The 24,321-nt window shown below is 41.4% G+C and overlaps 1 protein-coding gene across 1 annotated transcript in view; it reads right to left on the reverse strand.

The window, feature by feature from the left end:
• The window catches only part of LOC126235484 (uncharacterized transporter slc-17.2-like), a 353,312-nt gene that overhangs the window by 249,251 nt on the left and 79,740 nt on the right, over nucleotides 1-24,321 (reverse strand). Inside the window, exon 3 of the mRNA XM_049944205.1 lies at nucleotides 10,045-10,129. Within this exon, the coding sequence (XP_049800162.1) occupies nucleotides 10,045-10,129 (85 nt within the window). The remainder of the gene's footprint in view (nucleotides 1-10,044; nucleotides 10,130-24,321) is intronic.

The following is a 24,321-nucleotide window of genomic DNA, read 5'->3' on the forward strand; positions in this document are numbered from 1 at the left end:
AGAGAATATTCCAGTCAACATTGTCAAAAGCTTTCTCTAAGTCTACAAATGCTAGAAACATAGGTTTGCCTTTCTTTAATCTATTTTCTAAGATAAGTCGTAGGATCAGTATTGCCTTGCATGTTCCAACATTTCTACGGAATCCAAACTGATCTTCCCCGAGGTCGTCTAATACCAGTTTTTCCATTCGACTGTAAAGAATTTGTGTTAGTATTTTCCAGCCGTGGCCTATTAAACTGATTGTTCGATAATTTTCACATCTGTCAACACCTGCTTTCTTTGGGATTGGAATTATTATATTCTTCTTGAAGTCTGAGGGTATTTCGCCTGTTTCATACATATTGCTCACCAGATGGCAGAGTTTCGTCAGTACTGGCTCTCCCAAGGCTATCAGTAGTTCTAATGGAACGTTGTCTAGTCCAGGGGCCTTGTTTCGACTTAGGTCTTTCAGTGCTCTGTCAAACTCTTCACGTAGTATCATATCTCCTATTTCATCTTCATCTACCTCTGCTTCCATTTCCGTAATATTGTCCTCAAGAACATCGCCCTTGTATAGACCCTCTGTATACTCCTTCCACGTTTCTGCTTTCCCTTCTTTGCTTAGAACAGGGCTTCCATATGAGCTCTTGATATTCATGCAAGTGATTCTTTTTTCTCCAAAGGTGTCTTTAATTTTCCTGTAGGCTGTATCTATCTTACCCCTAGTGATCTACGCCTACATCCTTACATTTGTCCTCTAGCTATTTTGCACTTCATTTCGATCTAATTTTTGAGACGTTTGTATTCCTTTTTACCTGTTTCATTTACTGCATTTTTGTATTTTCTCCTTTCATCAATTAAATTCAATATGTATTCTGTTACCCAAGAATTTCTATTAGCACTCGTCTTTTTACCTACCTGATACTCTGCTGCCTTCACTATTTCATCTCTCAAAGCTACCCATTCTTCATCTACTGTATTTCTTTCCCCCATTCTTGTCAATCGTTCCCTAATGCTCTTCCTGAAATTCTCTACAACCTCTCGTTCTTTCAATTTATCCAGGTCCCATGTCCTCAAATTCCCATTTTTTTTTGCAGTTTCTTCAGTTTTAATCTACAGTTCATACCCAATAGATTGTGGTCAGAGTCCACATCTGCCCCTGAAAATGTCTTACAATTTAAAACCTGATTCCTAAATCTCTGTCTTACCATTATATAATGTATCTAACACTTTCCAGTTTCTCCATGCTTCTTCCATGTATACAACCTTCTTTTATGATTCTTGCACCAAGTGTTAGCAATGATTAAGTTATGCTCTGTGCAAAATTCTACCAGGCGGCTTCCTCTTTCATTTGTTCAAAAGGCTCAAATGGCTGTGAGCACTATGGGACGTAACATCTGAGGTCACAAGTCCCCTAGAACTTAGAACTGCTTAAACCTAACTAACCTAACGACATCACACACATCCATGCCAGAGGCAGGATTCGAACCTGCGATCGTAGCGGTCGTGTGGTTCCAGACTGTAGCGCCTAGATCCGCTCAGCCACCCCGGCCGGCTCCTCTTTCATTCCTTACCCCTATTCCATATTCACCTACTACGTTTCCTTCTCTTCCTTTCCCTACTACCGAATTCCAGTCACCCATGACAATTAAATTTTCGTCTCCCTCCACTATCCGAACAATTTCTTTTATCTCATCATACATTTCATCAATCTCTTCGTCATCTGCGGAGCTAGTTGGCATATAAACTTGTACTACTGTGGTAGGTTCAAATGGTTCAAATGGCTCTGAGTACTATGGGACTCAACTGCTGAGGTCATTAGTCCCCTAGAACTTAGAACTAGTTAAACCTAACTAACCTAAGGACATCACAAACATCCATGCCCGAGGCAGGATTCGAACCTGCGACCGTAGCGGTCTTGCGGTTCCAGACTGCAGCGCCTTTAACCGCACGGCCACTTCGGCCGGCTACTGTGGTAGGCATGGGCTTCGTATCTATCTTGGCTACAATAATGCGGTCACTATGCTGTTTGTAGTAGCTACCCGCATTCCTATTTTTTTATTCATTATTAAACCTACTCCTGGATTACCGCTATTTGATTTTGTATTTATAACCCTGTATTCACCTGAGCAGAAGTCTTGTTCCTCCTGCCACGGAACTTCACTAATTCCCGGTATATCTAACTTTAACCTATCCATTTCCCTTTTTAAATTTTCTAACCTACCTGCCCAATTAAGGGATCTGACATTCCACGCTCCGACCCGTAGAACGCCAGTTTTCTTTCTCCTGATAACAACGTCCTCCTGAGTAGTCCCCGCCTGGAGATCCGAATGAGGGACTATTTTACCTCCGGAATATTTTACCCAAGAGGACACCATCATCATTTAACTATCAGTAAAGCTGCATGCCCTGGGAAAAATTACGACTGTAGTTTCCCGTTGCTTTCAGCCGTTCGCAGTACCAGCACAGCAAGGTCGTTTTGGTTAGCGTTACAAGGCCAGATCAGTCAATCATCCAGACTGTTACCCCTGCAACTACTGAAAAGGTTGCTGCCCCTCTTCAGGAACCACACGTTTGTCTGACCTCTCAACAGATACCCCTCCGTTGTGGTTGCACTTACTGTACGGCTATCTGTATCGCTGAGGCACGCAAGCCTCCCCACCAACGGCAAGGTCAATGGTTCATGGGGGGAAGTAGATAAATGTAATCATCTGAATATCGTGTAGGGCCCCCGGCAGCACGCAGAAGTGCCGCAACACGACGTGGCAAGGACTCCACTAATATCAGAAATAGTGCTGGAGGAAATTGATGCCACGTATCCTACAGGGTTGTCCATAAATCCGTAAGAATACGCGGGCGGGGGGGGGGGGGGGGAGCTATTCTGAAGAGAACGTTGCAAAGTGCCCCAGATATGCTCAATAATGTTCATGTCTGGGGAGTCTGGTGGCCAGCGGAAGTGTTTAAACTCAGAAGACTGCTCCTGGAGTCACTCTGTGGCAATTCTGGACGTGTCGGGTGTCGCATTGTACTGCTGGAGTTGCCCAAGTCTGTTGGATTGCACAAAGGGCACGCATGGAATCAGGTGATCAGACAGGATGCCTACGTACATGTATCTGCCAGAATCGTATCCAGACGTATCAGGGGTCCCATATCACTCCAACAACACACGCCCCACGCCATTACAGAGCCTCCACCAGCTTGAACAGACCCCTGCTTACACGCAGAGTCCATGGATTCATAACGTTGTCTCCATACCTGTACACGTCCATCCGCTCGATACAATTTGAAACGAGACTCGTCCGACCAGGGAACATGTTTCCAGTCATCAACAGTCCAACGTCTGTGTTGACGGGCCCAGGCGAGATGTAAAGCTTTGTGTCGTGCAGGCGGTACACGAGTGAGCCTTTGGCTCCGAAAGCCCATATCGACAACGTTTCGTTGAATGGTTCGCACGCTGACACTTGTTGATGGATCAGCATTGAAATCTGCAGCACTTGTCGGAATGGTTGCACTTCTGTCACATTGACAGGATCTTTCTCCAGCGGCAGCGATGTCGGAGATTTGATGTTTTACCAGATTCCTGATCTTCACTGTTCAATCGTGAAATGGTCGTATGGGAAATCAACACTTCGTCGCTACGTTGGAGATGCTATGTCCCATCGCTCGTGCGCCGACTATAACACCACGTTCAGACTCACTTAAGTCTTGATAGCCTGTCATTGTAGCAGTTGTAAACGATCTAACAACTGCGACAGACACTTGTTGTCTTATACAGGTGTTGCCGACCGCAGCGCCGTATGCTGCCTGTTTACATATCCCTGTATTTGAATACGCATGCCTATACCAGTTTCTTTGGCGCTTCAATGTATTCTAACATTCTGCGTGGTGTCTGTTTGTTCTAAGTCGTGTCTCCCTACCACTTTCGCGCAATGACGCTCTGAGCGTGTTATTTTAGGGAATTGACTAGTTTAAACCTGGGACCTGTTGCTGGTAAGGAGACGCCAGACCACACATGACATGAAGAGTTCAGTGAGACTAGCGATGATATAATCAAATACTTAATGATTTCAGTGTAAGTTCCACTGCACTTCCTGTAAAAGAATCTTAATACTAACTAAATTTAGTGGAAGGGGTTCAAGGCTTTCCTATTTTTAGTTAGCTGGTAAAATAACGTCGAAAAAGCAGTTAAGTTTACCATTAGAAATTTTATTTTACTCACAAAACATTGTTTATAAATTGCAATATTGATAAAAGGAAATATTTTAATACAGGATGATAAAAACCAACTGCGTTCAACAAAAATGTGAACGAATATTCCCTGAATGGGTTTCCAAGTTCTACAATGGATCGAAGAATGACCTATGCCATATTACATCTATAATCTAGGTTTAAATTAAGTTTCACAAAAGAGAAAACTATCAAAACGGTCTACAGTGACCCTCAATTATCTTTAATTACTTATCTAACTTGTCGTAAATTACAGTGGCTGATGTGGCTTCTCAATAATTATATAACAGAAAAATCATCGCGTTTCAGATTTTTACTTCAAGTTGCAAATGTGAACACCATGAGCCTTAATTGACGATCGACACTAGTATTACGTAAAAAGGGGGTGTAACAGATGAGACTTCTGCAGTTCTGAGTGAAGCTTTATGCGCTGTTATGCAGCATCGCGTGCGTTCATTACCTTGTCGTTGGTTAGGCAGCGTCAGGGGTCGGCGGGCGGCGCAGCTCCATACAGTTCGCCGTCTCGGAAGCAACTCTCTCCTAACTTCTCCTTACTACAATTTACCGAAGTTGGTTAAAAAAAAACTATCTGGCTGTGTTTTCATCTGACCAGTCAGGGTCTCAATGTTAACCTTAAGCTCCGCCTACAAAAATTCTGTGTATCCAATGAAAAACGTTATACTTTTCGTGGTGGGGCAATGTTTTTAACGTTTGCAACATAACAGAGACGCGAAAAAGTCTCACGCTAAAACTTGCAGCTGGTGTGGCCCTTTTAGTGTTATCGTAAGATCTATACTGTTCTTCTGGAGGGCTCTATCTTTTAACATGGGCTGGAGGGCTTTATCTTTTAACATGGACTGGGGGTGATCTTGGAAGTCGGCTGGCGACGTGGGTGTCCGTCCCCTATCGTAGGGCCTTCTAGCTTAATACGGTTCTGCTCTCGGCTTCTGTTCTCGTTTCTCCCCTCGGAACTGCATCTGTTTCACGGTGGGAATGTATGACATGTGTTTAGGCATTCTTGTGTTAGTCTGTGGTATTCCATTTGCTCACTCGTTGATCGTATTACTTTGGTTAATTTAATGTCACGATTTATTCGGAGCTATGTGACATACTGCTGGATTTGCTTATCATGTCAGGGTTTTCATGGAAGGTGTTGGATTTGCCTGACACCTTACAGTATAAATGATTCATTCGTTTTCAAAGCTCTATATTTTCCAAAGTATTATAGTTCAAATATCGGCGATGCGTGGATAGAACCGTAAACGCACCACGTTAGCGTTTTGCTCTCCGCAAATATTCTGTGAGTGTGCCTCAGATCATACGACACACATCCAAGCTGTAGTCAGGTTTGTTCCATACCTTACGTAGTAACATCCTGTCAGCGGTCATGACAGCAGCATTGATGCTTTCTCTGAAGCGTTTTAGTGTTCTTGGCAATGCCGGTACATGAAGACGGTCCTTATTTTACACCGAAAGGAAAAGGTCAGAAGGCTTTAAGCCAACCGACCTGGAGACGGATGTGGCGGGGGGAGGGGGGTGGGGGGACCATGGGAATAGAGCTACATCATTGTCACCACTGCGTCCAATCCAGCGATGCAGAAGTCTGTCGTGTAGGTAGCGATGAACATGAGTGTTCCAATGAGGGGATGGCCTGTTTCATTGACTGGTGACATTCTCGGAATCAGCAGCCATTTCTGGAAACAATCACAACTGCAAAACTGCAACGTATCAGAGTAAAAGGAACAGGTCACAGTCTTCTCATAGGACAAAAACGTGCCACATAGCTCCGTCTGTTTTTTCTTTCGGAGAATATCGTTCAGGCGCCCCAATTTCAAGAAGATTTTCAGAGCCCGTTCACTCATATTGCGGTGATTAACCTTTCCAGTTAAATGGAAGGTTGCTTCGCCGTTAAATATCAGCTTAAAGGCGAAATGTTATCCTCATGTGCTTCCTGCATTATGATACAAAATTGAAGGCACCGGCTCCAGTCTTCCGGTTTTAATTGTTGCACGAGATGCACACGGTACGGTTTGAAATGTAACTGCCGACGCAAAATCTTCCCACCAGTTCGCTGCGATATTCCACGTTCATTGCTTGCGCGGACTGTGTTCGAAACTATTCCTCACGCTCTACACGATTGTTCTGGTATACTTGGTCCACCGGGATTCTTCTATTTACAGAGACAACAAGACTCCCTAAATTGCCAAAACTAACACACAATGCTTGTTTACATGACGGTTCTTTTCCATAATTTCTTCTGAATGCACGCTGCACTGTTGTAACAGATAAACATCTCGTATATTGCAACATACTAAAACACTTTTCTTGCTTTTTCTCCATTTTCTCAGGGCACTGCACACGTTACGCCAAGTAATGGGCACAAAGCAAACTCGGCGAGTTTACGGTTCTATTGATGTATCGATCACATTTGTACGTGACAATACTTGGGAAAATATAGAACTTTGAAAACGAATGAATAGTTGTAAATTGACACGTGGAGCGAATGTCCCCGACCTCAAGCGCAGTCAGTGTCTTTGGGTAAGGAGAACGTATTTGCAACTCACCAAACTCTCAGAACAATCTGGCGGAACACTGCCTGCTACAAAATTGTGTCACACTGCGGATGCCAAAAGTTCCCTCTGAAGAGTAATTTCGGAACTAGTTGGATATACGTGGAGCAAGATAAAGAGTCTATAAATAAGAACCTACAAATTGTAGACTCACTAATTAAGGGAACGAATCCTGTTGCTTGGAAGTAATAGACATTACTTACACTTCTTAAGGCCTCTTCGTAACAATAAAAGATAATGCTAATAGTCAACACTTTTTCAAAGAAATTTTGCACATCTTTTTTGAAATACAGGAAGAAGAACTAAAATCGAGCTACAAAATAAAACCTTTTTGTCAGACACTTCTGATCTCTGGAATCGACAATAACCATAAGATTTCTGCGACGTCTGAGTATCAGTTGTTAACAGAACAAGAACCTATACGTGTGGTATTTGAAGTGTTGTTCAAGTACGCATGCATAAAAAATATAGCTATAACTTTTGCAATAAGTCCACTTTCAGCTGTAGATGCAAATTGTATGTGCGGTCTGTTTCCAAAAGAGTTTACACAGTTTTACACTTAGCATGTGTCAATATATCTAATGCACACAAATATTTTTAGTTTCACAGCATTCAAGTAAATTTTCATTTACTTGTTCAATTTTTTTTGAAAATTTGCTGTGAAACTAAAAAAGTTTACATGCATGTTGAAAGGTCTCTGTCGGATTCCTTTTATGTTAATTTCTTAAATATGTTGTCATTTACGGCATAAATTCCTCTTCTAAATTTACTGTGGTGTTTCTGACTATCTGGGAGGAGACTGAGCAGTGAAACGTGTTACTTTTACACATAAACAAGAACGATCTGTCACACTACTACACTTTAAAACACAGTTTATACGTAATTCATGTCACACAGTCTCATACCGAACCTACATCCGCTTTCTTTTATATACTGTATATGATAAGATACTATCATCCCCCTTCCCTTCTGTGTGAAAGAATGAATGAGCAGATGTATTTCTAGTTGCATGCTTGATGGTAGCAGACAAGCCTGTCTGCTAGAGAACAGTAGGACCAACGTCGGAACAGGTAGCTACGCTTTCTAGAAGCAAAGAGGTTTCTATTCTTAGTATGGTCCTGTCCGTCCCTTGTCATGTTGGTATAGGAAGCTGCCTCTCTGGTCACTTCCGTTTTGTATTGGGAAGCACCCTTGGTAGGGGACCCACGGCAGTCTGTCCGTGGTGAGCGTCTGAAGTGGTAAGATCTCCGGCTAAGCGCGTGTCTGCTAAGTCCGTAGGACAATGGATTTCTTAAGTTCAGCCTAACTGAAAATTTAATCACCTTTATTACAGGTTTAGCTCTAAAATATCTAATGTTATCTTAAATTGCAACGCAGTGTAAGTCGAGTGTGAAGTTCAGAATATCTTCCGGTAGTTGCTTCGTCACTACGTTGTGAGTAAAGTGGAACCACGTGTTGATCAGTAACTCTAACTAAGATCATCAATCTGAAATGCGAAAGTGCCTGAGATTGTAACGTCTCGTCTTGACAATATTTTTCAATATAGCAACTTTTCTTTATGTTCAACCCACGTGGGGTGTACTTTGTGTGACGAGTACCACGTGCTTATACAATTGTTTGACCCATCAGGTTAATAGTAAGACGACAGTAAACAGTTCGAGGTTTTTCTTTTGTAAATTGCGTTTCGATGTAATTTATTTTAATTGTCAAAATTATTGTGGAGTTACACTCTTTGTGTAAACCAAGTTGACCACGTGAAGCATGTGGTGTCATCATCAAAGTAGCCCTCAGCTATTCTTTTTGGGAACATTTCACAGAGAGTTAGTATGCATTTAGTATACCAGTGTGTGGTAATTTAATGACGGACAGGATCGTGCTACGAACGTAACTTCTTTGGGTGAAAATTGAATCGGTTGGTTGCGGTTAATTTCCTCTTGGATATGTTTCAACGTTCTTCATGTGTTATTTTATGAATGCAGTGTTGTATGTAGTCTCCCAATCTTGGCTCCCTATTTGATGTGTTCCATAAGATTAAAAAATCACATTTTCACAATCCTAAATAAGGCACCAGTTTAGTTATGAATCAAGTTTAATATGCTGAAATTTCAATGATCAATGTTAAAATAAATTTCCAAATATAAACTGATTTATTTCTTTTTATTTAAATTCTCTTTATATATATATATATATATATATATATATATATATATATATATATATATATATATATATATCACCGGTTGTCGTATGACGATTAAAAGATTATAATTAATGTTAGTCTGGTTGCGAATTTGGTAAGCTAGACTGGATACCTGGTGAAACAGTTGCTCAGTAATGCAAGGTTAACTTCCCCAGACAGCTCACAGCTTTTAACCCACTTTTATGGTCTTGAATATCAGCACCGCTTTCAGATCAAATTAAAGCAACAACATTACAATGTACATTTATATTTTGTCAAATCCAGTAAGTAGAAACTACGTAACAACTCCTGGAGACAGTAAGTAATTCTCTTTTTGTTCTAATTTTGTAAAAGTTGTAGCTATATTACAGCACAGTGTACGGCCTTGTAATATACCAATATAACGCTTAAAAGGATGTTTTTAAAATATAATGTAAATTGATGCCTAAGCACCTGAACATGAGCTCTAGAACTTGAAATACATCACACATTCAAATAAAAATCACGACTCATAATTTTTTCCGCCGTTATACAATGCCTCCTATTCCTAAGGCTTATCCTGCTGTCTCAGCAATGGCTGCAAAGTCTGTCGTCATTTTGAAAATGACCTCCCTGATGACAAGTCTCAGGACACGACAGGTGAGGATCTGATGGTGCTACGTTTGGGCTAATGGTGAATGTAACAAAAATTGACAGATTTACAATTTTCTCTACTGTCTCGAAAAGTTCTTGACCAATTCACTTCAGTTCTATACAGGACACTCTAATAAACATTTATTTCAACATAGGCTGTATTTTGTTGTAAGAAACAGTGTACATGTTTTCTATTATCTGTCTGTTACTTATGGTCAAGTGGACACATTGGAAATCAACCAAATACGGATAGGTCCGAACAACTTACTCAGACCAGAACGCTGAAAGAAATATTAACTCCACAGTGTAAATACGTATAATAACCTGGAATGGAACTACATGATGTAAACATAAGTAGTAAGATTAGATATGTAGAACAGTATTGGACTATGATGGTACAATACTTTAGTGAACGAAAATAGGAAAAGTAAGTATGCGACAGCTATTGGAACTCACTGGAATAAAGAGCGATGTATCCGGTGCGCTGAAGAGGAGGGTACCAGGCAGCTCCTAGGGCGTGTAGGGAAGGCCACACAGCGCCCTGAAACACACATGCCAAAATCCACGTAAATAAAATTGTAAACGTTGTTTTGTTCAAAATTTTAAATCCAGGCCAATTCTCCTGCGATTACTTTGAAATTTTGACACGATGTTGCGTTCGAATACGCGCGTGTTTGACATAACTGCTGGGGCCCTGTCTTTTCAAAAAACGGTTTCAAATGGCTCTGAGCACTATGGGACTTAACAGCTGAGGTCATCAGTCCCCTAGAACTTAGAACTACTTAAACCTAACTAACCTAAGGACATCACACACATCCATGCACAAGGCAGGATTCGAACCTGCGACCGTAGCGGTTGCGCGGTTCCAGACTGAAGCGCCTAGAACCTCTCGGCCACAAAGGCCGGCCCCTGTCTTTTAATATATAAATATATATTAAATATAGAAAGGGGAAATGTTGTTACAAAAAAATCTCTAAACGTGCTTGACACAATTACTTCAAATTTAAATCATTACTAAAGAACTACTAAAGTATTTTCAATGCTGCATCAATAAAAATTGGTGTTTGACTTCACAGTTATAAATAGAATCTCGAATGTGTCCAGACAGATTTTCTTCAAATTTTTACACGCTACTCTAATAAACGTTAGGTTGGACAAAGGCTGTATATTTCTGATATATATATATATATATATATATATATATATATATATATATATATATAATAGGAAAACGTAGTTAGAAAAATTCTGGAAAAAACGTTCTTAACCAATTTACTTCCAATTTTTACTGCACACTCTAATAAACATTCGTATGGACATAGGCTATATATTTTTAAATATATATAAAATATGTGTAATAGATAAAGGGGAAACGTTGTTACCAAAAATCGCAAAAAGTTCTTGATTGATTTACTTCAAATTTTTAGACGTTACTCTAACAAGCGTTCGGATGGACATACGCTATATATTTTTAATGTATGTAATATGTAAGTGTATACATAATGTATAATAGGGAACGTTGTTAGCGAGAACTCGAAAATTTCTTGACCATTTTACTTCAAATTTTTACGGTACACTCTAATAAACATTTGTGAAGACATGGTAATATATTTTTTTAAATAACAATGTTTAAGTTTTCTGGTAAAATCGACGGTGAGAAAGAAAACCAAGGACATTTAAACCATTAGAAATATTGTTTCTCACATACACATTCTTTCTCATTATGCATATATATAAACAAAAATTGTAAATATAACAATGTCATGTTTTGTTTTCTTCCTTTCTGTCGGTCTTCACAGAAAGTAGAAAAGTTGTATTATGGTTTATCATTTATAATTAGAATACTAAGTACTAAGGAAATTGAATTTACATTAACAATTGACAGTGTTCAAGATCAGAGAGAAGAGAGGAGTAGATGTGTAGAGAAGGGGGGGGGGGAGAAAATGGAGACAGAGAGGGAGAGGAGGAGGTGAAGCGAGGGGGAGGATGTGATGGACAGAGAGAGGGAGTAGAATAAGTTTAGGACATTATCCAATTCCCATACATATTTAGCAACTGCAAAATATTGCTGGGTTCGCTAGTATAAGATGGATGAAAGAATGAGAACTGCATTTCCCTCATTCTAGCATCAATGACTTGTAAATGATGTCAGATCCATTATAGAGCTCATAGACTTGTCTCTCATCCGTATATGGATTACGAACACAATACCATTCTCATCAAGAACGACAGCTAGGCTTCAGCCACACTTACAGTTGTGGGTACAGCTAAGCGTAATATATATAGTATATATACGGTAAACACCTATTTTGGTCAGTAATTCAACTCTATATTCAAAGAAGGTAGTCAACTCCATTCCTGTCATCATAAAATCCCCTAAAGATATGGTGGTAATCCCAAAACGTGTTGCATTATTCATCTATATATTTCTAGAAACCAATGTATGTACGTGGTGGTACTAGGTACGTTGCTGATAGCCTCAATGACGTTTTAGCCCCATTGGTGGAAAGTGGGAGTGCAAAGACAGTACCATAACAACATATCTCTGCCATGTCTGAAGCAGTTTCTATCGAACTTAGCACTCATGTCACTTGCCATCTGGAAAAACATTACTGTGATAGACTCCCCTACCACCCCTGTGGATGTAGGTGGGGGGTAAAAAGAGATGACATGAAAGTATAACTCTGAAACTTATGAACCAAATTTCGTACATACATGACACATTATATGAATAAAAACAATATGGGAGTAAGATACCCATAGTACTCTTAGGAGTGGAGATAACAAGATGCGACTTGTAATAATGTTCGAAAACGACCTTTTAGTATTTATGTGCGAAATGTGTTAAATAGATGTGAAATATACATAATTATATGAAATGTGACACGTATGCGTGGTGAACCCGCGAGCAAAAGGCTGCTTTTTAAATAAACCTGTTAAGGGGTACCAATTTGGCTTTTAATTAACTAAAATGGTCGTATTATACAGGTAAAACAAATAGTGAGGGGAAATTTTCGGGACACATTTCTCACACATATGGGTATGGGAAGCGCTATACTTGCATTCTTTGTTGGTAAATAATGGTAAATCATGACATTATTGGAGAACCGAGACTGTTATGTGACCTTATTTCTAACCAGCCAGACGAAATTTGGGTTTAGCCTACTCTACTCAAAAAGCGCCTTTAATTTCATAGAATTTACAAATTCATCGTTAGATGGCTTGCATGCTCTTATCAAACAACTGCTAGATAATTTAAAGGTGAGTAGCCGTTTCAAGAAGTCATTCCACTTCAGCTCCTCTGTAAACCAACGTATCATAACGGCATCTTTCTTATAATATAGGCCTAAACCAAACGGTGTTGGTTGCTGTGGCACCAGATAAGCATTCTGCTTCATTTGTTTGCTAGACAATACCAAAGTGGTTAAATATGGTTAAAGTGTCTTTTGAATCCACTCTAAGACCAAAAAAACTCACCACGAATGAACTATCCAAATGGGACGGGAATCCACAGATGTCATCTACATATACGTACAAACAAACGATTTCTGTTTCACAAAAATTGGATGATTTAGTCAAGAGAAAGAGCTTCACAAACTGAGCAAGTCAGTAAGGTGTTGATCCACCACTGGGCTTATGCAAGCAGTTATTCGGCTTGACATTAATTGATGGAGCTGTCAGATGTCCTCCTGATGGATACTATGTCCAATTCTACCCAACTGGCGAGTTCGATCGTTAAAATCCCCAAGTTGTTGTAGGGTCCTGCCCATAATGCTCCAAACGTTCTCATTGGGGTAGGGATACGACGACTTTGCTGGTCAAGGTAAGGTTTGACTAGCACGAGGTCAGCCAGTTCTCGCCGTGTGTAGGCAGGCATTATCTTGCTGAAATGTAAGTCCAGGATGGTTTGTCATGAAGGGCAACAAGCCGCGGCAGAGAATATCGTCGACGTACCGCTTTTTTGTAGGGACACCGCGGATGACAACCAAAGGGATCCTGTTCTGAAAGAAATGTATCCCCAAACCACTACTCCTAACTGTCGGGCTGTATGGCAGTCGACAGGTTGGTATGTCACAGCTGTTATGGGCGTCTCCAGACACGTTTTTGCCTTGGAATCTCATTGACTGGAGTAGAATTGTCTTCGTCGTCAGTCCCTCTTTGAAATGAGCCTCTATGACCAATGAAGACATATCTACGGACGCCCTAGACAGCGGTGGGGTACCAACTAACTGTCGCCCACCACACTGGCCAACCACAGGAGATGATGGCCTGAGGTTTCATATCATTTTATAGCAGGACCCCTCTGGTTGTCATCTCTTGCACTCTAAAAGCACAGCGGTACGTAGACGATATTCTACGCTTCCTTTTGTTGCACTTCATGCAAGGCATCTTGGGCTTCATTCCAGCAAGATAATATACGCTCGCAAACGTCGAGAGCTTCTACTGCTTGTCTTCGTGCTTGCCAAACCCTACCTTGGCCAGCAAGGTCGCAGGATCTGTCCCCAATTGGGAACTTTTGGAGCATTACAGGTACGACCCTCCAACCAGCTCGGTATTTTGACGATCTGAAGCGCCAATTGGACAGAATTTGGCACGACATCCCTGTGCAGTACATCCAACCAGTCTAAGAATCTTCCATAGGGGCCAGAATTGGATCAACGCGTTATTGACCTGCTCAGTTTGTGAAGTTCTTTCTCTTTAATAAATCATCCAATTTCTCGGAAATTGTAATCATTTCTTTGATTGTACATGTATATCACACTTACCAACTTCCGTCCCGTCTGGATAATTCCTTCATGGTCCGTCGTTTCTCTTTTTTGTTTTGTTTTAGAGTGTAAAACATTCCGTGACACATGAATAAGAAGAACTGGATTAATTCTTTAATTTCCACGTTCTGTGGATTTACACGCACTAGACTTCTATCTGCGGAGCATTCGAAAGCTCTTATGCACCGGATGAAAAGGTTATATATTTATCAAACAGCTGAAGATCAGCGTTAAGGCTCGAAATCCATCATACGTTGAAAAATTAAAATTCCGATTTGTGACTGAAGGCGGTTTGCTTTTATTTTATAAACCCTTCTACTGAATGTGTTCTGATCACACGACCCCTCCTGTGGCTGCGTAAGCTTTGGCTATAATAAATCTTTTGCAGAACCGACAATGTCCGTGTGACTCTACGTAGTCGCCTAATTAAAAATGTATACATTATGCAGCTTATAGTGGTTCCACAATGCAATATTTTCACTACCTCAAAGCTGAGCAGGAGAGCGCTATACTACGACTGCATGTAATTTTTGTGCTTCAGCAATTCCTAATTTCTTGCGCATTTAATTTTCGCGTTCGCTGTATTTGGTGGTATCAGGAAGACGATAGTATTTACGGTGGAAGCACAATAAAGTTAAATACACTTTCGTGCAGAGACTTGCAAGATTGTCGAGTATCTCAGGATCTGCAGGGCAAGTTTAAGTTGGAAATTACAGTGCACAACGCTGTTTAAGTTTCATTAAGATTTTGAGATGCGAGAATGCGTCTTGCGAGCGGAAGTGCCGTTTGTGGTGCCAAAGATTCACATCTAGCAGATATGTCCGATACCACGAGATCCGGGTCGGCGTGGGCCACACGTTTCCCTGCTGTCAATCCCACTGGTGGCGTAGGTCGTCACTGTAGTTCATCTGTTGCTACCAATTACAGCTTTCAGCTATAATTGCATAATTGTATGTTCCTTGAAGCGTGCAACGAAAGCGAACACCAAAGTGAATGGGAAAGGTTCTGTGTGTTCAGACGCACCATGAGGCACACATTAACAGGCTAGCACACTGGACTCGCATTAGGGAGGACGACGGTTCAATCCCGTCTCCGGCCATCCTGATTTAGGTTTTCCGTGATTTCCCTAAATCGTTTCAGGCAAATGCCGGGATGGTTCCTTTGAAAGGGCACGGCCGATTTCCTTCCCAATCCTTCCCTCACCCGAGCTTGCGCTCCGTCTCTAATGACCTCGTTGTCGACGGGACGTTAAACACTAACCACCACCACCACCATTAACAGGCTACGCACAGAGAGCAAGATTTCCGGGCATCGAGTGCTAAAACGAAATTGGCTCTCCTTGTTTCCTCTGCAGCCTCCGCAATATATGTCATGTTAAAGCTTAACACGAAAAGAACAAAACATACATTGTGGTCGAACAAAATGGCGAATAGACGGAAGGAGACAAGAAGCCTGACATTCTTCGATATGATCTTCTTTTAGAGGATGAAGATACCTTTCGAATTATTTATGGCTAAGCAATTGTTAATCCCGCTGGACCTCAGACGGGCACGTTCCTGTCAAGTATCTGTCTAGAAAATGAAGTAAAAAAATAATAAGAAAATTAAAAAAATATTTTTTGTACATACGAGGGGCGTTCAATAGGTAATGCAATATCTTTTTTAAGGTTGGCTTTATTAAGGACTCCAATACTCCATATTATACCCCACTGTTTCGGCTATAAAATCCTATTTTTGAACGTAATATCCGTTCAGTGCGACGGTCTTAAGCCATCTTCCTGGAAGGGGGCGTATGCCTGCATCACTGTACTGGTCGAGGTCGGAGCCAGTGTCTTGCTGCACCAATATACTCCACATCATTCACGTACTGCTTCCCGCGCATTGCGTCCTTCCTCGGGCCAAACGGATGGAAGCCAGGGGGTGGTAGAGACAGGCTGCAGGTTGGACGAGGAAGAACAATCCAATGAAGTTTTGTGAACTCCTCTCAGGTTCGCAGGCTTGTGTGAGACAGCACATTGATGCCCTCCGCTGCCTGAGAAACACCAACTGAGGTGCAGATCGCTCTACGACGTTGCAGCTCTACAGAGCCTCTGTTCAATCCCGTCTTGACTATGGGAGCCTTGTTTATGCTTCAGCGGCGCCCTCAGCGTTGCGTTTACTCTACGCAGTGCACCACTGTGGCGTTCAGATAGCAACGGGAGCTTTTAGGACGAGTCGGGTAACCAGCGTCCTGGCGGAGGCCGGAGTCCCTCCATTACAGGTTTGGCGTGCACAACTGCTGGCCAGTTTACCTTGCACACGTTCGTAGTTCTCCTGCACATCCGAATTACCGTCTTCTTTTCCCACCCACGGCGGTTCATCTCCCTCATCGGCGGCCCAGGTCAGGGTTTCCAATTGCAGTTCGCGTCCGATCCCTTCTTTCCGAACTGGAGTCCTTGCCTTTACCACCTATACTTGATGTCCATTCATGTAAACCTCCATTGTGTACACCTAGGTCGCGGCTTCGCCTGGACCTTTCACATGACCCTAAGGGCTCAATTGACCCCGCGGTTCAACACTGCCACTTCCTCTCGATTCTTCACATGTACCGACGCCATGAAGTGATTTGCACCAACTGCTCGATGGCTGATGATCACTTCGGCTTCGCGTATGTCCATGGGAGGACATACTGAACAGCATTCCTTGCCCATGTTGTTGTTGTTGTTGTGGTCTTCAGTCCTGAGACTGGTTTGATGCAGCTCTCCATGCTACTCTATCCTGTGCAAGCTGCTTCATCTCCCAGTGCGTACTGCAGCCTGCATCCTTCTGAATCTGCTTAGTGTATCCATCTCTTGGTCTCCCTCTACGATTTTTACCCTCCACGCTGCCCTCCAATACCAAATTGGTGATCCCTTGATGCCTCAGAACATGTCCTACCAACCGATCCCTTCTTCTAGTCAAGTTGTGCCACAAACTCCTCTTCTCCCCAATTCTGTTAAATACCTCCTCATTAGTTATGTGATCTACCCATCTAATCTTCAGCATTCTTCTGTAGCACCACATTTCGAAAGCACCTATTCTCTTCTTGTCCAGACCATTTATCGTCCATGTTTCACTTCCATACATGGCTACACTCCATACAAATACTTTCAGAAAAGACTTCCAGACACTTAAATCTATACTCCATGTTAACAAATTTTTCTTCTTCAGAAACGCTTTCCTTGCCATTGCCAGTCTACATTTTATATCCTCTCCACTTCGACCATCATCAGTTATTTTGCTCCCCAAATAGCAAACCGCCTTTACTAGTTTCAGTGTCTCATTTCCTCATCTAATTCCCTCAGCATCACCCGAGTTAACTCGACTACATTCCATTATCCTCGTTTTGCTTTTGTTGATGTTCATCTTATATCCTCCTTTCAAGACACTGTCCATTCTGTTCAACTGCTCTTCCAAGTCCTTTACTGTCTCTGAGAGAATTACAATGTCATCGGTGAACCTCAAAGTTTTTGTTTCTTCTCCATGGATTTTAATTGCTACTCCGAATTTTTCTTTTGTTTCGATTACTGCTTGCTCAATATACAGATTGAATAACATAGGGGAGAGGTACAACCCTGTCTCACTCCCTTCCCAACCACTGCTTCCCCTTCATGCCCCTCGGCTCTTATAACTGCCATCTGGTTTCTGTACAAATTGTAAATAGCCTTTCGCTCCCTGTTTTTCCCCCTGCCACCTTCAGAATTTGAAAGAGAGTATTCCAGTCAACATTGTCAAAAGCTTTCTCGAAGTCTACAAATGCTAGAAACGTAGGTTTGCCTTTACTTAATCTAGCTTCTAAGATGAGCCGTAGGGTCAGTATTGCCTCACGTGTTCCAACATTTCTGCGGAATCCAAACTGATCTTCCCCGAGGTCGGCTTCTACCAGTTTTTCCATTCGTCTGTAAAGAATTCGCGTTAGTATTTTGCAGCCGTGACTTATTAAACTGATAGTTCGTAATTTTCACGTCTGTCAACACCTGCTTTCTTTTGTATTGGAATTATTATATTCTTCTTGAAGTCTTCTTGCCCAAGGCTACAGTGTGTTCACTGCCGAGCTGGTGGCTATATCCCGTGCTCTTGAGCACCTGCGTTCATGCCCTGGGGAGTCGTTTCTTCTGTGTACTGACTCCATGAGCAGCCTACAAGCTATCGACCAGTGCTACCCTCGTCATCCTTTGGTAGCGACCATCCAGTAGTCCATCCATGCCCTGGAACGGTCCAGTCGTTGAGTGGTGTTTGTCTGGACCCCAGATCACGTCGACATCCCAGGCAACGAACTTGCCGACAGGCTGGCCAAACAGGCTACGCGGAAACCGCTTATGGACATCGGCTTCTCTGCACCTGATCTGCGTTCCGTACTACGCAGTAAGGTTTTGCGGCTTTGGGAGACGAAATGGCATAACCTCAGTACGCACAACAAACTGCGTGCCATTTAGGAGACTACGAATGTGTGGAAGACCTCTACGCGGGCCTCTCGCAGGGATTCTGTGGTTCTCTGTCGGCTCCGCATTGGTCATGCTTGGGTGACACACGGCTACCTCCCGCGCCGTTATGCCCCGCCTCAGTGTCGGTGCAGCGCCCGGATGACAGTGGCCCATATCTTGGTGAGCAGTCCTTCTTTGGTTGCCCTGCGGCGGACTCATCAGTTACCGGACTCGTTGCCATTAATTTTAGATGAAAACGCCTCATCGGCTAATTTAGTTTTACGTTTTATACGTGACGGTGGGTTTTATTATTCTATATAAGTTTTAGCGCATGTCCTTTGTCCCTTTGTGTTCTCCATTCTAATGCTTTTAGGCTGGATGTTTTAATGTGTCGCAGAGTGGCTGGCTTTTCCTTTTATTCTCGTGGTATGCCAGCCCTCTTGTTTTTATTCCTTCTACCTGTTTCTTGCTTCTCTCTGTGTTTTTTTTTCCTGTTTTGTCCATAGTAGTGTTGGTCGCCCTTCTGTCTTTCTTCTGGTTCTTTCTTTCTCCTGTTATTGTGCTATACGTCTCGTTTCTTTTCTTCTTTCCCTTGTGTAATTATTTTACCGGGAACGATGGATCAATGAACACGCAGTTTGGTCCCTTACCGCCCCCCCCCCCTCTTTTAAGCCAACCAACTTGTGTGAGGTCTTGCGTTGTCGTGGAGAAGGAGAAGTTGGTTTTCATTTTTGCGGCGACTAAAGCACGGAAGAGCCGTCTTCAGTTTCTGGAGGGTAGCACAATACACTTCACAGGTGATCGTTGGATCAGGAGGGAGGACATGAAACAGAATAATCCCTCCGAGTCCTAGGAGACCACTGTCATGATTTTACATGCTGAGACTGCAGCCTTGATCTTTTTCTTCAGAGGAGAGACAGTACGATGCCACTCCATGGACTGCCGTTTTATTCCGGTGCGATGTTCGACAAAAAATTGTCACGATCTGCCTGGTAACATACAACCAATTCCGCACATATGGTCATTCGTTGTTCTTTATGGAGTTCCGTGAGGCGGCGAGGAACTCAGAGGGCACATACACAACAAATTCCGAACTTTTCCAGTAGAAACTGGCCTGAGGAAAAAAAAAAGTGTTGCATTATCTACTGAACACTCCTCGTAATCATCACATACCTGCTGGTGGGCGACTGTCTCAGCACTACCAACGGAGACGTCCATTTGAGCAGCGAGATGTTTGATTGTGACCTGTCGATCACCTCGTATGAGAGTGTCCGCACGTTCCGATATTGCTGAAGTGACAGCTTTGTGTGGCCGGCCGAGACGTGGAGTGTGGAGTTCAGACAGGCTTGTGCGACCTTGTTGCGATGGTGATAGATAACTCACCCAACGAGTCACAGTGCCTTTATTAACTGCCAGGTCTCCGTGAATATTCTACAAGCGCCTACGAATATCTATGATGTTCTGGTTTCCAGCCAAAAGAAACTCAATGACAGTTCTCTGCTTGGAACGCACCGCCGTTGCAGACGCCATTTTGAATGATACCTATAGCGCCACCACCTATTGTTACTTGATGAAACTATAGGGCTAAAGCGAAAATATTCCACTATGTCCCACAACAAATTCCGAACTTTTCCAGTAGAAACTGGCCTGAGGAAAAAAAAGTGTTGCATTACCTACTGAACACTCCTCGTAATCATCATTTTTCAGCGTCATATCTGTTTCATTTTCTTTTCATGCTTCGAGCCACAGTCGACTTAAATTTTCGAAAGAAGTTTTCCTACTTCTGAATGTTTTATTTCAAACAAACCTTTTATTTCGATGGGCATATGTATCATGAGAAATATTATTTTGTGTGGTATGTTTGCCACTATGAGAACCTTTGTAAGCCTCAACACATGAGTGACATCTGTTTCTTGGCTACCGGAGTTTGGGAAAGTAAATGAGCCAGTTGCAGAGAGAGACAGAGAGAGTGTTGAGTCGTCGCGGAGCGAGGAGTGTGGATAGTAGACGAGCCACACAGACAATGAGTTTTATTTGAGATGCTCCCTGATGTCTAATTGAGGATTAAGGGTAAAGCATGATTTTAAGAGGATTTTTTTAAAGTAACGTCTCATTTGTGAAAAGGTAGTTTACACTGACTTATTCACTGCAAGCGCTAGCCGAATAATTATTGTGGCGTAAAGATTTCATTGTATTCAACGATAACTAGCCTACGCGTTGGCATCCAGGATGAATTATCATTCATGTGTTCAATATTCTAACCAGTTTCTTCCTTCCACTGTTAGTTAAGGGGGGATGTAATGTATTTTAGTCCAAAAAATCGATTTTTCAAAAATATTATCATCTTGATCTACACAGTTTAACCTATGTTGTGCGTAAATTTTATCGTGATCAGCTTTAGAAATGCCTTTAAATTGTTAAACTAATTAACTCTGCACCGTTGGCCATTCCCACTTTTTGCGACGCTGGGGAAACTGCTTGCTGCAGAGAAATTTTTGTCCGTGTGAAAGCTATTTTCTTTCGATATCTTTGGCTGACATCTATATCTCTGGCTGACATCTGTACCTTTACGTGGAAACTTTATTGCGCGTGGTTTATTTACGTTTTGACAATACTAACACATATTGGTAAGCGGAAGGTCGAATTCGCAAACCTTGCGTGGATGTCAAGATTTATCTATAATGGGTGACAGTGAGAAACTGTGGCAAGAAAAGCATGCAGTAGCATGATCTAAAAATTATAGTGGCTCAAGTGTGGGCATGGAGGCTGCTGTAGTTGTGAGGATGTTCTCCAGATCTGAGGTCCACTATGGTGTTAGATATACTAAATACCTTGGTGATGGGGACTCCTCTTCGTCCAAAGCTGTAACAGATAAAAATCCGTACAATACAACAATAGAAAAGTTGGAATGTGCTGGCCACATCCAAAAGCGGCATGGTGGTAGGCTTCGTCGCTTGCTGAAAGAGAAGAAAGGCGAAGTACTTGAGGATGGAAAATCATTAGGTGGAAAAGGCAGACTCATTCTGAAGGAAATTGATTCTCTTCCGTTATTTTATGGGAGAGCTATCAGGAAAAACACACATAATTTAGAGGCAACTAGGTGAGCTGTGTGGGCAATTGTTTTCCACAAGCTATCCACTGACCAAACACCAGTGCTCAGTCTGTGTCCGAAAGCCGATTGGTGTAAGTTCAACAACACAAATGAGACGTATTCACATAAGCACTCGTTACCAGAACCTGTTATGAATGCAATTAAGCCCACATTCAGGTTTCTTGAAAACCCTGATGTATTCAGGTAGTGTCTTTGGGAAAGACACAAAATACAAATGAGAGCTTCAATAATTTAATTTGGATTAGATGCTCAAATAGGACATTCTGTGGACTTGAAGTAATCAAAATAGGTGTCCACGATTCAGTTTTATGTTAGAATAACGGAAATAATGGCAGAATTAAAGTGTTGAAGAGAGTTGGTATAGATCCTGGTGCGTTCACAACAAAAGCATTTTACACCATTGACGAGAGAGAGTCAAGAAAGCTAACCGATCAACGTCTTTCCTGCAAATACTGGCCAGACAGATTGGAAGAGGAGAGAAGAGAAACCTGGAGGATGAGGAGTATCAGTATGGAGGATTTTAATATTGAGGTAAACTTATTACACGTAGAAGAAAATCTTTGAACCACGTTGTCTCTGTTTTACATTTTTTACATTATTAGAAGCCTTTTCTCAAAAAGTACATGCGCTAATGCTATGAAATTTTCAGGAACTGTTCGCAACGTGTTGCTGTCTCCCTGGAACAAAAAATACGAGATCCTGCAATTACAATCAGATTTTTAGACGACTGTATGTAGAAAAAAAGTTAATTTTGGATGTGCATAACGAAAAACTCTGTTAATGATACAATTTGTATCATAAATTAATAACTGTAGTTCAGTGGTCTTATAACTTTCTCAGAACACTACAGTAAAATTTTCAGATTAATTGCATGATTAGAATTTGAGTTATGGCTTTTTATAAAAAAGACAAGAAATAATTAAAAATTCAGATTTCCTGAAAAATATTAATCCTGCATATTTTATTATATTTTTCCGTTGAAACACGGCTCTTTTGCTTTACACGTGCAAAATTTTAGATTTGTACGTTTATAAATATGGCTGTAAGTACTTTTAAATAAATGTTTGCATTTTCCGTTACATCCCCCCCCCCCCTTAATAGTATTTCATTACGAAACGCCAATTACATAATTTAAATACTGTGTGTAAAAGTACGGTAATTTTTATAATGTATGACAGTGAAGGGGAAAAGTTATAGTTCATGTTAGTACGAGTCATTTCTACGTTATTAAATGGACTGAATTTAATTTCAAAATAACCTTTGATTCATTTACAAACATTTCACTGAATCTGATTCTTATAGTTTCAATAAAAAGTAAATTTGGTGAAAAGTGCACTGTCATACCTTGCAGTATTACGCGGACAGAAAGCTGCATTGTAAAGAAAGATAACAAGGTTTAATTTACGAAAGCAGCTTAAAATAAAGTCAGATACGGCAGTTTGCCGCGCAGTAATTTATTCCATGTACATGCAATTCTTCATTTCGTATTTTCACTGTATGTAGACAGAGTAGATCCCGGTTATTCTTTGCAAAGGTAAGAATATATTGTAGGAGCTACATGAATTTTTCTAGAGAAATTAGAAACAGTTTTCATTTGCAAATTTTCATATAAATTAGTAGATGTACTCCTGTCAGAGCACGGTTTTCGTTACGTAACAGTTAACAATTGTGTGTGAGTGTTCCACGATAAACCATTCTGAGTATTATTGGTAACCATTCTATGTATTCAGTCTCATTTACCAGCAGTCAGATGCGATTTAGGTTCAGAACACTATAATCGGAATTTAAAATTACTTGCTTCTACGTTGCGGTTAAGAAGCAAAAGCTGGAGAGTTTCATCTGGCGACCTTTTTGCTTAGGATACGATGTTATTGATAGCTTCTGCTTTCCAGTTAACAAGCAAAAGCTAGAAAGTTTTAATTTCAATGACAATTCACCAGTTTCGCTACCTAAGGTGATTGGTTGCTTGCTAATGCAAGTAGATGAAATTGGTAATCTGGCAACGAAATTAAATATTAGTTTCACATTAAAAAACTACGAATCCTTTCTGACAGACTTTTACATTACATATTCCCGCCATGAACTATGGACCTAGGCGAGGTGGGGTGCCTTGTAGGCCTAACACTACAGATAGCTGTACCGTAGGTAAGCCACCACAGAGATGTATATCTGGAGAGGCTAGATAAACCCGCGGGTGCTGAAGAGAGGCCAGTTTCTTTTAAGCAGCTGCAGGGGCAGCAGTCTAGATGATTGACTGATCTGATCTTATAACATTAAGCTACCATGACCTTGATATTTTGGCACTGTGAACCGCTAAAATCAAGGGAAAACTTCAGCCATTATTTTTCCGGAGGTCATTTACCTCTCCTGTACGCTTAATGACGATAACATCCTTTTGAGTAAAATATTCCGGA

This window comes from Schistocerca nitens, chromosome 2, assembly GCF_023898315.1.
Source record: "Schistocerca nitens isolate TAMUIC-IGC-003100 chromosome 2, iqSchNite1.1, whole genome shotgun sequence".
NCBI classification, from domain to species: Eukaryota; Metazoa; Arthropoda; class Insecta; order Orthoptera; family Acrididae; genus Schistocerca; species Schistocerca nitens.